A 16,419-nucleotide genomic window follows, 5' to 3' on the forward strand; every position below is an offset into this window, starting at 1 on the left:
TATCCATTGAGTCGGTGATCCATCCAACTATCTCATCCTCTGTCGTCCCCTTCTCCTCCTCCCCTCAATCTTTCCCAGCATCAGGGTCTTTTCTAATGAGTCAGCTCTTCGCATCAGGTAGCCAAAGTGTTGGAGCTTCAGCTTCAGCATCAATCCTTCCAATGAATGTTCAGGGTTGATTTGCTTTTGAATTGACTGATTTGATCTTGCAGTCCAAGGGACTCTCAAGAGTCTTCTCCAACACCACAGTTCAAAAGCAACAGTTCTTCGGTGCTCAGTCTTCTTTATGGTCCAACTATCATACTTGGTTATATGACCCCTTGATTATATTATTATCCACCACCCAAAAGTACATCCTAAATTCTGACCTGATGCCATCCCTCCTTTCAGACATGCCCTGTCTATTGTCCTCCAGGGTGCCTTGGACCCCTTATGGCGGGTGCCGTTAGTCTGCAGAACTGGTTGCAGACAGCCTGGTATTTCATGTTTCTGTAGCCTGCAGAGTCCCCCTCCCTTCTTACCTGGCTGCCTCCCACCCTCCCTCATCAGGGCTCAGTTGGGCACCCCCCTTATAGCCCTGGGGGAGGAGGAGTGCCCCCTCAAAGCCCCTCCTCCTGGCAGAGGGGATGTACCATCCACTCAGGTGGTCTTAGACCTGCATGTGCATCTTCCAGCCCCATAGAGCTGTGTTTGCCGAGGTGGAAACACAGCAGTGGCTGCACAAGGCAAGTCTCATTTGCGGCTCTTTTTTTTTTTTTTTTTTTTTTTCTGCTTCAGAAATCAGTCACTTGATTTATCTAGAAACATTTATTAAGCACCTACTCGTTTCATCAGGCACCAGAAATTCCATGAAGAATAAGAGTGTACATAGGCCCTGTGCCCAGCACTTATGGGGAGAGACGATGTTTAGTAAAGTGTCCACAGATAAAAATATTTCCATATAATTCTGTTTTAAATAATACACATGTGTCACTTTGATTTCCAACATTTTAAGAAGTAAATGAATATACTTAGGGGCTGTGATAGGTATGTGGAAAGAAGAGCTCCAGGTTTCATGAGAGGCTGTAAAAGGGGAGCCCTGAGTGAAGAGGAGGCCTCTCTGAGGGCCTGACGTTCAAGCTGAAAAGTGAGGAAGCCAAGGGAGGGCAGGGCTTGCGAGAAAAGGTGGGAGAGAAGGAGGGAGGGAACTGGCTCATTGGAGGAGCAGGGCAGTGGTGAGGTGACTGGAGCCTTGCAAGCATGGCCAGGTGGTCAGGTAGGGCCGTGTGGGTCTTAAATGCAGTGAAACCACTGAGAGACTCACGCATGTTGGTTCCACTCTGGCTGCTGTGGGTTAGACAGTGGATTAGAGGGGTCAAGGGTGCAAGTAGGGAGCCCAGTTAGGAGGTGGGCAGTTGTCTAGGGAGAAGTGATGGGTGCTTAAGCTAAATGGTGGGAGCAGAGAGAGAGGGAAATAGCTGTACTTAAGACACCCAGCAAACAGAGCTGGGTGTGGGGTGGCAGAGGCTCCTGTCCAGGTAGACCCCTAGAGTTCTGGCTTGAAGAGCTGAGCTGGGAATGGGAGACGCAGACAGGATGTGGGTGAAGAAGATCAAGATGACCCTCATTTGCCATGTGTGCAGGTGGAGTGCCTGAAGCCCACTGAGACAGAGGCATCCTGCAGGGGACCAGATGTGTGGGCTGGAGTGGAGGACACAGGCATTGTTCCAATCCCATCCGACGTCTCATCTCCGGCCTTGCAGAAGCTAGGCTGGTGTTGGCCTGGAAGGACCCTCCTGCTCAAGGAGACAGTTATCAGCACTGTTCCCCGATGACACTGAAGGTCTTGGGACGTGGGGCTCCCAGCCCTCCCCAGTTCCTGGTGCCAGTCAGCGTTTATCTCCACTGTGGGGGTTTGCCAGGGAGCCAGACTTCCCTCCTTCCCCTCTTGTGCTCTCAGCTGCCCGTGGCAAATCCACTCTCCTGGGAGCCAGTGCTTGGAGAGAGGTAGGCCCACTGCTCTCTCAGGCCCAATCTGCTGTCCAAGGATCCTGGGCTCTGGCTTCTCCCAGGACCCCTGTGGCTGGCCCCATGGGGAATTCTTATACAAAATCCCCATCCTGTTTGTACTCCCCTCCACCAAAATGGAGCCCCTGTTTGGTTAATTTCTATTTTGTGGTTTATCTGGAGGCTGTTAAAACAAACCCTGGGGGACCCTCAGCAGTGACTGTTCCATATCTCATTATCTTTCCCGAACCCGATTATTAGCTCAGATTTTTCTGATCGCTAGCTGCTGTTCGTGATGAGTTGTGTGCCATTAATGCCAGCTGGTTCCCTTAAACAGGACCCACCATGCCAGGGAAAGCGAGCTGGCATTCAGAGCCATCAGCCACTTGGCTTTTTAATTTTAATGGGCTCTACCAAATGTTCCAGGCCAAAGGGTCCCTGAGGAACCAGAACAGACGGGCTCCCAACCCCCAGTCTGCAGCCCACCCTGGTTCCTTCCCAGACTGTGGCCATCCTAATTTCTGTGACAATAAGGTCTGGGTCGAGGCCTCACCTGTATTCATGCCTTCTTGCCACCAAGCCCATCCTCGATGAGTGGACAGAGTGACGTCATGGGTTCCTAGCGAGCTTGCAACTATATATACCAAACCTCTCTGGTCCCAGGCCCCTCCCTGGGGGAGACAGTCTGGGTCATCATTCTGTGCTGTGCTAATCCTAGCCGCTGGGAAGCACGGTCAGCCAAGTGTGGGGAAGGGCTGAGGGCAGCAGGCAAGTCTGAGCGTTTGCTCCAACCAGTGGCCCCTATTCCTTCCTGCCCTCCCCCACCACCAGCCTGGCCTGTCCCCAGAAGGCTGCCTAGGGAAGGGCTCCAGCTCCCTGCTGGCCGCTCCCCATCCTCCAGCACTCCCTGCATCTTTCCAAACAAATGCAGGGGGTTTTGAACCCAGACCTTCAGTTTTCTAGCTGCCAGGTTTAAGAGGTGGCTCAAGGGCCCCGTCTTCTCCACCTGCAGCTGCCTTCCGCTCACCTGGACCTCAGCCCCAGGCTGGTCTTTTCAGGGAGGCTTTTGCTCTATAAACAGCTAGTCTGAAACGGCCTGTCGTCATTTAAAAAAAATGGCCTGTCGGACACTCCTGACTGAGACAGAAGACAGTTGGAAAGGAAATAGCACAGTGGCTAAGAGCAAAGCTTTGGAATTAGCAGACTGTGGGTTTGAATCCTAGTGTTACCTGCCTCATAATAGTGTCTGTCTTTGAGCAAAGTTACTTCACCTCTCCGAATCTGCCTGAACGTCCCTGAATCTGTTAAAAGGGCCAACCCGCCCTGTCTCTAAGGCTGGCAGTGGGGGTTGGATTAAGGTGTTTCATGTGATGCGCTCTGCACTTGGCCTGGTATCTCTGCATGCCCCTTTCCTCCTCCTTCCTCAGTGCTTATGCCTGCCTGCGTCCTCCTTCTAGACTGGCATTCTGTAAGGACATATTCCCTGGTATTTGGGGGGCTTGGGGGTGACCATTTCTGAGCCACCAAAATTGTCACTTGCTGTTTGAGAGTGGGGAGACCGTGCCTTGGTGAGTTCCATCTGCATAGCAGGGGCAGCCTTGAAGCAGGGTTGCGGGGCCCAGGGTGGGCTGGCATCCCCCCAGCCTACCCACCTGCACTGCCCTGCCCCCGAAGTGTGTCCAAGCTGCTGTGCGTCTCCCTGCCTCTCCTTGAGCAGGCAGAGAGGACAAGAATTGGACTCTGACCACCAGCTTGAAGCTTCAAACAGAAGCCAGGCCCCCCGAGAGCCCAGACTGGGTTGCCTGGCAGCACTCTGGCTCCTGGTGGGGGATCCCGGGCTGTGCACAGAGCTGGTGGGCTGGCACTTGCTGTCTTCCTGGGTCTTACAGTTGCAGCCTGGTCTGGGCCATTTGTGCCAGGCCATGGCCTGATGTGATTGCTGTGGCATCCACCCTGATGCCCTGGAGGCCTTCCCAAGGCTCTGCCTCTTCCCTGACAACCCAGAAGGCTGAGGCCAGAGCCAGGGCTGCGGGTGCAGGGTGGCCTGCTGAAGCCCTGGGTGTCCCAGACTGAGAGCAGGCTCTCTGTGGTCCTGGCAGGCCAGGAGGCCTCTGGGGGAGGGCTGGCGCTGGCCTCAGTTTGGGGGAGCAGAGTCCTCTCCACACCCTTCATCTCAGCCGCGGCTCCTCTTATGTCTCCCCATGTCTCTGCTCATGCCTGTCTTCCTGCTGGAGTCCTCCCCGGCCTGATCTCCCCTTCTCCAAGATGCTCCTCCTCCAGCCTTTGCTGATCTCTCCATCCATCCACTTATTTGTTGTTTTCTTGCATTTATTCCTCAGCCACTGCTTTACGGAGCCTGTATTATGTGCCATCCCCTGCCCTAAGGACCAGACATCCAAAGATGAAGGAGGCACGGTCCCTCCCTCTCAGTCCGGCCGGGGCATCAGCTCACAGACTCACAGGGTAGTGAGTGCTGGGGAGGACGGGCTGGTGATGTGCGAGGGAGCGACTTTCTGCTGGGAGAAGTGAATCTCCTCTCAGAATCTCCTACATAGATTCATTCACCGAGGCCTCTCATGTGCCAAGCTCATGCCAGGCACTGTGCGTACATTCTCACAACAGCCCTGGGTGCTGTCAGATCTTATCATCCCTTTTTACAGACAAGGAAACCAAGGCAGAGAAAGGTTAAATGACTCCCAGCGTTAGTGACGCTGGAGGCAGAGTGCAGAGGTGGGCCTTACAAGACAGGCGTGGGCTGAGCGGAGGAAGGAAGGAGTTCAGGGCACAGGGACCAGTTTGGGCAAAGGCCATGAGATGGGAAACGCACACAGTGTTGGTGAGCCGCTGACTGGATCATGGAGAGAGAGAATGGGGTGCTGGAGGAGTGGGGAACGGAGGTTCTGAAGGCCACGACTGCTCCATGGAGGTGGCAGTTCTTTCGTAGGCCATGGGGAGCTGGATATGATTGAACCTGTGTTCTAGGAAGATGAGGGTCAGTGTAGGGGGTGGACTGGAGTTGGGAGTGCCCATGGAAAAGGCAAGGCAGGCCCAGATGCCCTGGACTGAGTGATGGGAGCTAGAGTCTGAAGGTGGTCACTGAGCCCAGGACGTCCACTGAGTCTGGGCAGCTCTGCCTAGCTCTCCAGTCACCTATGGGTCTCCCTCTGTTGAGCTCTGTCAGTCTGGCTGGACCTATGCCTGGCTCACAGTGGGACCCAGAAACGTGGTGCTTAAGATGCTGGAAGACAGAAAAGATTCACAGGCTTAGAGAATGAACAGTTACCGGGCAGGGAGGGCAAAGATTGGGGGGCTGGGAGATTGACATGTACCCACTGCTATATTTAAAATGGGTAACGAGCAAGGACGTACTGTATAGCACAGGGAACTCTTCTCAATATTAGGTAACAATCTGAATGGGAAAACAGTTTGGAAAAGAATAGATACGTGTATATGTGTGACTGAATCACTTTACTATACACCTGCAACTAATACAACTTTGTTAATCAACTAGGCCTCCTGGGTGGCTCCAGTGGTAAAGAGCCCGCCTGCCGATGCAGGAGACAAGCAATGCAAGTTCGATCCCTGGGTCAGGAAGATCCCCTGGGGAAGGAAATGGCAATCCACTCCAGTATGCTTGCCTGGAGAATGCTATAGGCAGAAGAGCCTGGCAGGCTATTCCATTGGGTTGCAAAGAGTCGGGTACGACTGAAGCGATTTAACACACACACCCACACTCCAATATAAAATAAAAAGTTAAAAAAAAAGAAGCTGAGTAGGAATGAAGGGCCTCCTATACTTCACCTACTTCCAGATTATATGTTCTTCTAACAGCACCCATCCTACAATCCCTTGTCCTGTCCCCAAGGAGGCTGTGTGCCTGCGTGCGTGTGTGTAGCTGTCTCACAGGCCGGTTCACTGGGACGCCTAGGCAGTGATGCTTCAAGGAGTCGCACTGGGGCTCGGCAGCATCAGGTGATGCTGAGGATTCGGGTCTGGGGTGCAGTTGTAGGGCACGATGGTGGCCCTCGCTCTCCGCTCTTCCCCCTGCCTGCCCCTTCCTCCCCAGGCCACTGCAGCAGCACACACTCTTTCTGTTTTCTCTTTCGAAGGTGGGCCTTAATGTCCTGGTTCAGAAAGCCAACAAGTTCACCCCGGCCACCCGCCTTCTCGTCCAGAGATTTGTGCCATTCCCTGCCGTAGGTAAGCCTTGCACAGAATGTCTGGGCACATGGGGCTGCTGGGCTCTGGGGAGCTGGGTGGCCCCTCCAAGCCTCTCTTGACACTGCAGTGGGGCAGCTCTGCCTGGGGCAACTGGAGGAAAATGTGTGCAGGTAGAAGAAATGGTGATCAGGGTAAAGAATCCACCTGCCAATGCAGGAGATGTGGGTTCTATCCCTGGGTTGGAAAGATCCCCCGGAGAAGGAAATGGCAACCCACTCCAGTGTCCTTGCCTGGGAAATCCCACAGAGGAACCTGGTGGGCTACAGTCTATGGGGTCACAAAAGGGTCGGACATGATTGAGCAACTAAACTACAACAAACTGAAATGTAACATTTCCTTCCATTATGAATATAGGCAGCAAATTGCAGTAGAAAGCAGGACCATGACTCTCACTAGTAGAAATCACAGGTATTTTCATGTCATATTACAGTTGTTACAGATATCTTAAAAATACCATCTGTGCTTAACACTAACCCCAAATTATGAGTTAATAGATCCACTTAAAGATCTTGTTTTTTTTTTTTATTCAGTAGTTTAAAATCACATCTATTTACTATATCAAAATTGACAAAAATATTTTGATAGTTTATTTCAATATAGTCTCCTTGTAATCCCACTTGTTTGGCTTGTAAAGTATAAACTTTACATTATTTGGAGAGGGGTGTATGGGCCTCGGGTTCCTGACACAAAAGAAGATTCAGGCTGCTGCTAAATCTGGTGCTCCAAGCCCTTTATGTTTCAGGGGCCTCTAATCATAGGGGTGGGTAGGTGTGTATGTGTGTGTGTGTATGTATTTGTGTGTAGGTGCTTTCACTTGCTTTCAGCAGAGCCTTTGCTGGTCTTGGAGCCATGAATTCACAATAGATGCCCCAGGTCTGGGCCCTGAGATCCCATAAAGTCCAGCCAGGCTGTTAAGAAGCCTACACCTTATTTGGGGAGAAGGTACAAAAGAGGAGAAACACGTGCTTGAACCACAACATCGAGTCCCCCATCTGATGCCAGAGCCAAAGCGGGAGCAGGCCCAGAGGTTCCGTGAGCTCCCTGGTGCCAAGACTCAGTGTGAAGAGCTGGGCGTGAGACCCAAGCTCATGGTCCCAATCCTGTTCTTCACCTCCAGGGCTCAGCTTCCCCCTCTGTAAGACATGGGCACGGTATCTACTTTTCCAAAGCCTTGAGCTGAGTGAGGAGCAGATGAGACCGCAGACTAGTTCTGTTCATCAGAAAGGGCTCTGAAGCACCTGAAAAGCCCCCGTGAGTAGGTGAGAGATCACTGTTGAGCAGCCCCACCTCCTCATGGGCCCGGAGGCTAACGAACTCCCAGGACCAGCCGCCCGGCTGATCCTCAGCCGACCCAGATAATTGCTATAGCAACTCCACACTTTTAATGAACTCTCAGCTATTTCTGGTGTGGGCCATTAATGGAATAACTCTTTAGATCTGACTTTGTTAAGGGACCTAATTGAGTGAGCACAGCTGCCGATCTGGTGTTCCTCGCCGTCCTGAGCTGGGGGGTCAGATGCAGCCTGAGGAGGGGGCAGCTCTCAGCTGCACTGGACTGGATCTTGGTCTCAGCCGAGATGTAATCTGTCCTTGAGCCAGACTTCAGATAAGTACTCTACTGGGACCCTTTGCAGCCTTGCTCGGCCAGCCATCTTGCTGTGTGACCTTGGAAGTGGTCTTAACCTCCCCGGGGGCTCCCTCAGGAGGAGGGCCCCTGCTTTCGGGTTTGACCCTCTCCGAGGCTTTCTGGCCTGTCCCTCCTTGGGCTCCAGCCGACTGCTCTCCTGTCTTGTTGGCGGGGAGGAGCCTGGTCCAGCCGCCGCAGAGGGTCTTGCAGTCCCGCGCGTCCCTGGCACAGGGTGCTCGTGGTGAGCTCTGCAGCCTGACGGTCCTGGCTCACCAGGATCCTAACAGCAATGTGCCCTTTCTGCCTGCTTCCTCAGACTGCTGTCCAAGTCCTGGCTGTGTGCCTGCCTTCCACACCCTGCCCCTTCTCTCCTCCCCGACCTGGGGGCTTCCGTCTCTCTGGTCTCCAGTGCTCGTCCTGAGCCCACCTACAAGGGCATTTGCTGACTCCCCCAGCCGAGACGGACACCGTGGTGTTCAGGGTAAACAGGCGTGCACCTTATCCTCAGGGGCTTAAAAGCCCCCTGGTCCCTTCAGGTCACTGAATAGTTCCTGCACTTGGCCTCCTGCACCTTATCCCCTGGGGCCTCCAGCCAGCCAGAGTACCTGTCTGCCCCACTGCACACTGGTGGGGCCTAGGGCCCTCCAGGCGTCCACCTCTTGGCTGGCCACCATCAAGGCCCCTGAGAAGTATGCTCAGGACTTGTTGGCCCTCTGGATCCCTGGACTAATGGAGACAGACTCATGGAGCCCTAAGTGCACATGGGGAGCAGGTTGAGGCAAGTGAAAGTGATCGAATCAAGCTCTGATTGTCAGGGTGGGGGCAGGAGGGTGGAGAAGAGGGTCTTCCATTCAGGGAGAGAGAGGGTCCTGAAAGGGCCCAAGTGCACTGTGCTCAGTGGCCACAACCCTCCTCCCTCTCCCCTGGGTGGGGCTGGGGACTCAGGCTCTGGGGAGCAAGGAAGCTCTTGGAGTCAGCTGCTTCTTCCCACTGCTCTTCTCTGTCATGATCCAGCTTGACGTTTGGGAGGTGCCCCACTGCTGCCCAGGAGCAAGGTTCGAGACTCTGGGCAGGGGATGCCTGATTCCTGCTGCTCCCCCCCGTCTCTGGCATCAGCCCAGACCCTGCTTCAGGCCCTTCCCGTGGGGCCTCTGTGACAGTCACCGCAGGCCTTCCCTGGGTGTGCCAAACCCCAGACTCCACTACCAGACTCCGCCACCTGGAGCAATCCATCAGTTCTCCTCGATTTTCAGCTAGGGTTGTGCACACGTGTGTGCGACTGACGTGTGTGCATGAGTGTGTACTGAGTACGTGGGAAGCCCCAAGGATGCTCACTGCAGCCAATTCCTCCCTCAAGGTGGTTTCAGAGCCAGGCAGTGCCCTGGTCTAGAACAGCAATCATGTGGGAGATCTGTTTCTATTTATATGTGGAGATGTTAGGAAAGCCGGTGAGCCCAGGAGCATGTGTGCTGGCATTGGAATTGATTGGGGACTGGTAATTAATTTGTTTAGACCTTAATTAATTCTTCAGTTCTTTCTTATTTGTGGACTGTCACGCTTAATTGTGTTGAGGAGCTCGAGCTCAGAGCAGGCCCTCCATTAATTGATGTGCGATTGCTGTGAGGTGGAAGTTAATGGTTTGGGGAGCTGGGCAAACAGTGTAATTAAAGGTCAATCGAGGAGGCGTTGGAAAAATACCTCCGCCCCCAGGTCCAGCCACCAGTCTCCACGAGCAGAGTCCATTCCAGGAGAGGCAGGCTCCACAAACAGCCTTCTTGTGAGTCCTTGGGGTGGGAGCCTGGAGGAGAGGCAGGTGGGGTCAGAGGCAGGTGCCAGTTCCATGATGAGGCGCCAGGGAAGAGGCATAGGCCGCCCTGGTGACAAATGGGCATGACAGGCACTCTGACCTGGGGCTGGGAGGTGGAGACCCAGGTGTCAGCTGGCAGCCCAGCTGTGTACCGGCTCTGTGTGGGTGGTGGGGGGGCAGGGTAGGAAGCTCTGAAGGTCACCCCCAGGCTGGCCGGCTGCATCTGCGTGGAGCAGGGGACAGGTCATGTCGTGCGCTAAGAGCCCCATCTCGGCCTGAGCCTCAGTCCTAGCCGGTCAGCTCCTTGCATGGGGCGTAACCCTCCTGCATGGAGCCTCAATTATCCCTTTGTGGAAAGTGACTTCGTCTTGTGCTGTTGGCAGCAGTCCCTTACATTAAATGTCACAGCTTATTTCACTGCCATGAAGAAGTCTCTGTGTTCAGCAGGGAGTCTGTTCCTTGGGGTGTCTGGGCAGCCTTTAGGGGAGGTCTTCTGTTGGTTCATACCCAGAGTGCCCCACCTCCGCCCCCGTCTCTATGCCTTCCTTCGCCCCAGACCATGGGTCTTCCTGTCATTGATTCCCCCTTCATTTTACCACTCTTCTCCTGGTGCTCAATCCGCCCTCTTCCTTCACCTGGGAGGTGGCCCTGGCAGTGTGCCCAAGCCCCTACAGTCCGTCCCTAGGTGTCACCTCCTCCATCCCTGTGGTTGGAAGACAGCAGGGTGCACCTGTGTCTGCAGTGTCCTGGGCCTTGTGACTTATCCTCCCTCTGTCTGGATCAGTGATACTTAATGTGGCATCCACAGACCTTAGGCTATCCTCAAGGCCCTTGAGTCACCTTTTGGATATGGGCCCTGGCCTTGCTCGAACCCTATCGCACTGTGGTGGATCTTGTGACTTCCCTTCTGTCTGGGCCCCAGGCCTTTGCACAAGGCCCTGTTTGATTGGAGTGCTTTCTCTTCCCACTTTCTGCCTTCTCTTGGCTGCCAGGCCTTCATTTCTCACTTCAGACACCACCTTCTCCAGGAAGTCCTCCCTGGTAGCCCCAGTCAGGATTATACCACAGCACCCTGTGTGTGCCTGTGTCTGTCCTGGAACTACTCATTTTGTTTTTGAGTCTGCCTCCCTCATCAGACTGTGAGCTCTCCAAGACAGGGTCTGGATCTCATTCATCACCAACCCCCAGACACCCTCTTTGCTTGGCACCCAGTGTTCTACGTGGGTTTGTACAGTGATCAGATGAATGTTTTAGTAAAAATGGTTTGAAATTGGGCACCCAGAAGTGAAACCCCACCCTGATGACATTGGTGACCACATTGTGTGGCTGCTTAGAATTTATTGTGGTATTGTGTGTGTGTGTGTGTGTGTGTGTGTGTGTGTGGTATGTTTTTTAAACTGTTTTTTGAATGTTTTGTTTTCTCATGCCAGTTTTTGCAGTCATTTTCATTCACTCAGTTTGCAGGCCTAGGATGGATGACTCGGTCACCCTGGGCACATTCTTCAGCCTTTCTTGGTTGGATCTGGGTGGGTAGGCGGGCCAGGCTGGGTGCCAGAATCAGGGCCCTAGAACTGGCACGGGACCCTGGCGTGTGTCAGGCCCCAAGAGGACAGGGCCAGTGGGCCCGAGCCAAGCAGAGGGAAGTCTCCAGTGGTGTGTTCCAGGGCTCTGCCTTCAGTCTTGTCCCCTCACTTATTTTATAACTGCCTTGGTCATGGGAGGCCAACGGGTCTCACACAAGGAGTGGAGATAGCAACTTGGCAATGATTATGAATTTACGGGCAAGGGTGTGTGTGCGCTCTCAGTCACTCAGGCATGTTAAACTCTTTTGAGACCCCATGAACTGTAGCCCACCAGGCTCCTCTATCCATGGGATTCTCCAGGCAAGAATACTAGAATGGGTTGCCATTTCCTTCTCCTGGGGATCTTCGCAACCCAGGGATCAAACCCAGGTCTCCTGCATCTCCTGCATTTGCAGGCAGATTCTTTACCACTGAGCCACCTACCAGGATCCAAAAAGATCTCACAAGTTTTGATATAAGGCTCGCTATTCAAAAAATGCAGCTGCACAAGTGTGGAGGTGCTGAACCTGATTTGATTGGAGTACTTAGGATAATGACTGGGGATTTTGTGGACTGTATGCCTGAAACAGGTCCACCCAGGTGATGTGTTGGGCTTCCCTAGTAACTCAGATGGTTAAGTATCTGCCTGCAATGAGGGAAACCCGGGTTCGATCCCTGGGTCGGGAAAGTCCCCTGGAGAAGGAAATGGCAATCCACTCCAGTATGCTTTCCGGGAGAACTCCATGGACAGAGGAGCCTGATGGGCTACAGTCCGTGAGGTCTTAAAGGGCCGGACATGACTGAGTGACGAACACAGACATGTGGCATATGGCTCTGATGGGGCTGCCTGGCTTCAGCTTCATGTTAGAGGCAGCGTGGCCAGAACAAGGGTGTCTCTTTAGTTCTGGATCCCACATGTGCAGAATAGCACTGGGAGTGGAGACAAAGAGAGTAGCAGGATCTTCTGAAAAACTGACAGTCTCCTAGTGAAATGAGCTGCCTGACTCTTAAGACAGAGAAGCACCTGAGGATCAGCCTGGTCCAAACATCTGAGAGAGGCACTTTTGTGTGACCAAGTCACCTGTTGTGGGCAGATCGCCTAGGACCTGGCATATAGTAGGCGCTTAGAGAGTGCTCGTTGGACGTGTGACCTTCCAATTCAGGAATCTTCTAATTCCTGAAATCCAGAAGGCAGAGAAGACCAGACACAGAAGAGGTGGGGAAGCCTAAGACAGTGAAGGAGGGGTTATGAATGTGAAAGGAGGGGGCCTGGTTGGTGTGGGCCAGGAGGGGAAAGGGCATTTTGGGGCCCTGAAAACTAGCTGAGATTTATGATTTAATAAATCATAAATTTATTAACTTTAGCTTTATCTTATGATTAATGGAGGATCACTGAAGAATCTTCAGCTAGGAAGGAGCTGTGATAAAACGGTGCGTTTCAGAAAATGAATGTGTCAGCAGGAATCTTTTATTAGGAGATCCCAAACTTCAGAGTCAGGCTATACCTAAATTTACAGGCTGATTTTTCAACCCAGAAATTCCCAGTCCTGAGTTTGTGACACTTCAATATGGGTTGTGAAATTCTCCCCAAATTTTCAAGCTATTTAAAAGAAAATATGTGCCCTATAGGGCTTCCCTGGTGGCTCAGTGGTAAAGAATCCACCTGCAATGCAGGAGACAGAAGACACCTGGGTTTGCTCCCTGGGTTGGGAAGATCCGCTGGAGGAGGTCATGGCAACCCACTCCAGTATTCTTGCCTGGAGAACCCCATGGACAGAGGAGGCTGGCGGGCTATAGTCCAGGGGGTCACTAAAAGTCAGACACGACTGAAGCAATTGAAGCATGCATGCATGTACGCACACGTGCCATACAGCCCAGCCTCCCAGGCAGAATGGTGAGGGATATCACGAAATCAAGCAAGTGTTAGGGTACACATTCCCATCTGATAACCTCTCCTCCAAAGACAAAGGCTGTGTAGACTGGTGTGATTCAAGTGTGTGTGTATACATAAGGTAATCATGTATCAATACATACATGTCTGCTTATAAATACATAGACCTTGTCTGGCAGGGACATGAGAATCTGGCTACAGTGGCTGCCTAAGGGGAGGGGAGTAAACTAAAGGTCAGGGATTGGAAGGAGACTTACTTTTTATTATTTACCCTTTTTCATGATTTGGGTTGTTTACTGTATGTACTTGTTACCTACAAAATAAGACAAAGAGGAAGTGGAGTCTGGGGAGCTTTGGGCTCAAGTCTCCTGGTTTCCACTAGAGTGTTCTGAGTTTTGTTTTAATAAAAACTGTTCTGTTTTTTTCTGACAATACTTGATTGTTACATAAATTAAACAATTTCACTTCTCTCCTCAGAGATAAGTTTGGTATATATCCCTCCAAATTCAAATAAATATCTCAAAATACAGGAATCTCTGCCTATTTATTGTATTTATATACTATAAACATACCAATATAAATATATATTTAATATAAGTAAGATCATACTGTGTATACTGTTCATAAATCTCTTTTTAACCTCACAATCAATTTGGATGTCTTTCCATGACAGTCATAAAATTCCAACTTATCCTTTTAATAGTCATAATAATTCATCTGTGGCTTTAAAAAATTTTTTTTTTCATCTGTGGCTTTTTTAAAGGTTGTGGTATATTATTTCAAATACATGGAATATTATAGGAAATAGAGAATAAAATATTAGATGCACCTAAAGCTTTCTCTGCCCTCTGCCTTTTTAATTCTGTTTTCCTTCTTCTCTCTTGGGGAAGGCTACTGACTTACATCTTCCCCATTTGTGTTTTTATATTGTATCTTGTGTCTATATCATAAACCAGAAATTGTATTGTTTATATGTTAAGTTTACATTATGTTGTGCTGAACATATCCTTTTAAACTTGCTCTCCATTGTGGTTTTGAGATTTACCCGTGTTAATACATATGCATTCATCTCAGCTTCTAAAGACTAATTGGGAACATCTAAGCTGTTTCCAGTTTCTCACTATAATATGCAGCAATGCACCAGACAGCCTTATACACGTGTCCGTGTGCACACAAGCAGGAGCTTCCGCAGGCCAGAGCTTTTCAAACAACCACCTAGGGAGCTTTAAAAAGAAATGCAGACATCTGGGTCCTACCTCTGATTTGGTTTCAGTTGTGCAGCCAGTACTGAGAATCAGCAGTCGAGGGTCAGTACACAGAAGTGAAATGATCACATCAGAGGTAATGCCCATCTCTCAGTTCAGTTCAGTTCAGTTCAGTTACTCAGTCATGTCCATCTCTTTGTGACCCTAGGGACTGCAGCACACCAGGTTTCCCTGTCCATCACCAACTCACGGAACTTGTTCAAACTCATGTCCATTGAGTCGGTGATGCCATCCAACCATCTCATCCTCTGTCATCCCCTTCTCCTGCCTTCAATCTTTCCCAGCATCAGGGTCTTTCCCAATGAGTCAGTTCTTCACATCAGATGGCCAAAGTATTGGAGTTTCAGCTTTAGCATCAGTCGTTCCAAAGAATATTCAAGACTGATCTTTAGGATTGACTGGTTTGATCTCCTTGCAGTCCAAGGGACTCTCAAGAGTCTTCTCCAACACCACAGTTCAAAAGCATCAATTCTTTGGCTCTCAGTTTTTTTTATAGTCCAACTCTCAGATTCATATGTGACTACTGGAAAAACCATAGCTTTGACTAGATGGACCTTTGTTGGCAAAGTAATGTCTCTGCTTTTTAATATACTTCTAGGTTGGTCACAGAAAACTAGCCAAGCTGATCATATGGACCACAGTCTTGTCTAACTCAATTAAACTAAGCCATGCTGTATAGGGACACCCAAGACGGTCAGGTCATGGTGGAGAGTTCTGACAAAACGTGGTCCACTGGAGAAGGGAATGGCAAACCACTTCAGTGTTCTTATCTTGAGAACTCCATGAACAGTATGAAAAGGCAAAAAGATAGGACAATGAAAGATGAACTCCCCAGGTAGGTAGGTGCCCAATATGCTACTGGAGACTAGCGGAGAAATAACTCCAGAAAGAATGAAGAGATGGAGCCAAAGCAAAAACAATATCCACTTGTGGATGGGACTGGTGATAGAAGCAAATCCTGATGCTATAAAAAGCGATATTGCATAGGAACCCAGAATGTTAGGTCCGTGAATCAAGGCAAATTGAAGTGGTAAAACAGGAGATGGCAAGAGTGAGCATCAACATTCTAGGAATCAGCGAACTAAAATGGACTGGAATGGGTGAATTTAACTCAGATTACCATTATATCTACTACTGTCAGCAGGAATCCCTTAAAAGAAATGGAGTAGCCATCATAGTCAACAAGAGAGTCCAAAATGCAGTACTTAGATGCAATCTCAAAATGACAGAATGATCTCTATTCATTTCCAAGGCAAACCATTCAGTATCACGGTAATCCAAATCTATGCCCTGACCAGTAATGCTGAAGAAGTTGAAGTTGAACGGTTTTATGAAGACCTACAAGACCTCCTAGAACTAACACCCAATGTCCTTTTCATTATAGGGGACTGGGATGCAAAAGTAGGAAGTCAAGAAATACCTGGAGTAACAGGCAAATTTGGCCTTGGAGTACAGAATGAAGCAGGGCAAAGGCTAATAGAGTTTTGCCAAGAGAATGCACTGGTCATAGCAAACATCCTTTTCCAACAACACTGTGTAGAGAAGACATGTATAGATACATGTGTATCTACATGTGTATGTTGTGTACATACAACATGTGTAGAGAAGACTCTACACATGGACATCACCAGATGGTCAACACCGAAATCAGATTGATTATATTCTTTGCAGCCAAAGATGGAGAAGCTCTATATAGTCAGCAAAAATAAGACCGGGAGCTGATTGTGGCTCAGATCATGAACTCCTTACTGCCAAATTCAGACTTAAATTGAAGAAAACAGGGAAAACCACTAGACCATTCAGGTATGACCTAAATAAAATCCCTTATGATATACGGTGGAAGTGACAAATAGATTTAAGGGACTAGATCTGATAGAGTGCCTGATGAACTATGGATGGAGGTTCGTGACATTGTACAGGAGACAGGGATCAAGACCATCCCCAATAAAAAGAAATGCAAAAAAGCAAAATGGCTGTGTGAGGAGGTCCTACAAATAGCTGTGAAAAGAAGAGAAGTGAAAAAGGAGAGAAGGAAAGATATACCCATCTGAATGCAGAGT

General features: G+C 50.3%; 1 protein-coding gene across 5 annotated transcripts in view; it reads left to right on the top strand.

Annotated features, from left to right (window-relative positions):
- The window catches only part of SFXN5 (sideroflexin 5), a 123,921-nt gene that overhangs the window by 70,201 nt on the left and 37,301 nt on the right, over positions 1 to 16,419 (top strand). For all 5 annotated transcript variants that reach the window (XM_070476322.1, XM_070476313.1, XM_020883347.2 and 2 more), the window contains one exon: positions 6,096 to 6,186. In XM_070476322.1, coding sequence (XP_070332423.1) covers positions 6,096 to 6,186 — 91 coding nt within the window. The remainder of the gene's footprint in view (positions 1 to 6,095; positions 6,187 to 16,419) is intronic.

The sequence above is a fragment of the Odocoileus virginianus genome, chromosome 2 (assembly GCF_023699985.2).
Source record: "Odocoileus virginianus isolate 20LAN1187 ecotype Illinois chromosome 2, Ovbor_1.2, whole genome shotgun sequence".
Classification (NCBI taxonomy): Eukaryota; Metazoa; Chordata; class Mammalia; order Artiodactyla; family Cervidae; genus Odocoileus; species Odocoileus virginianus.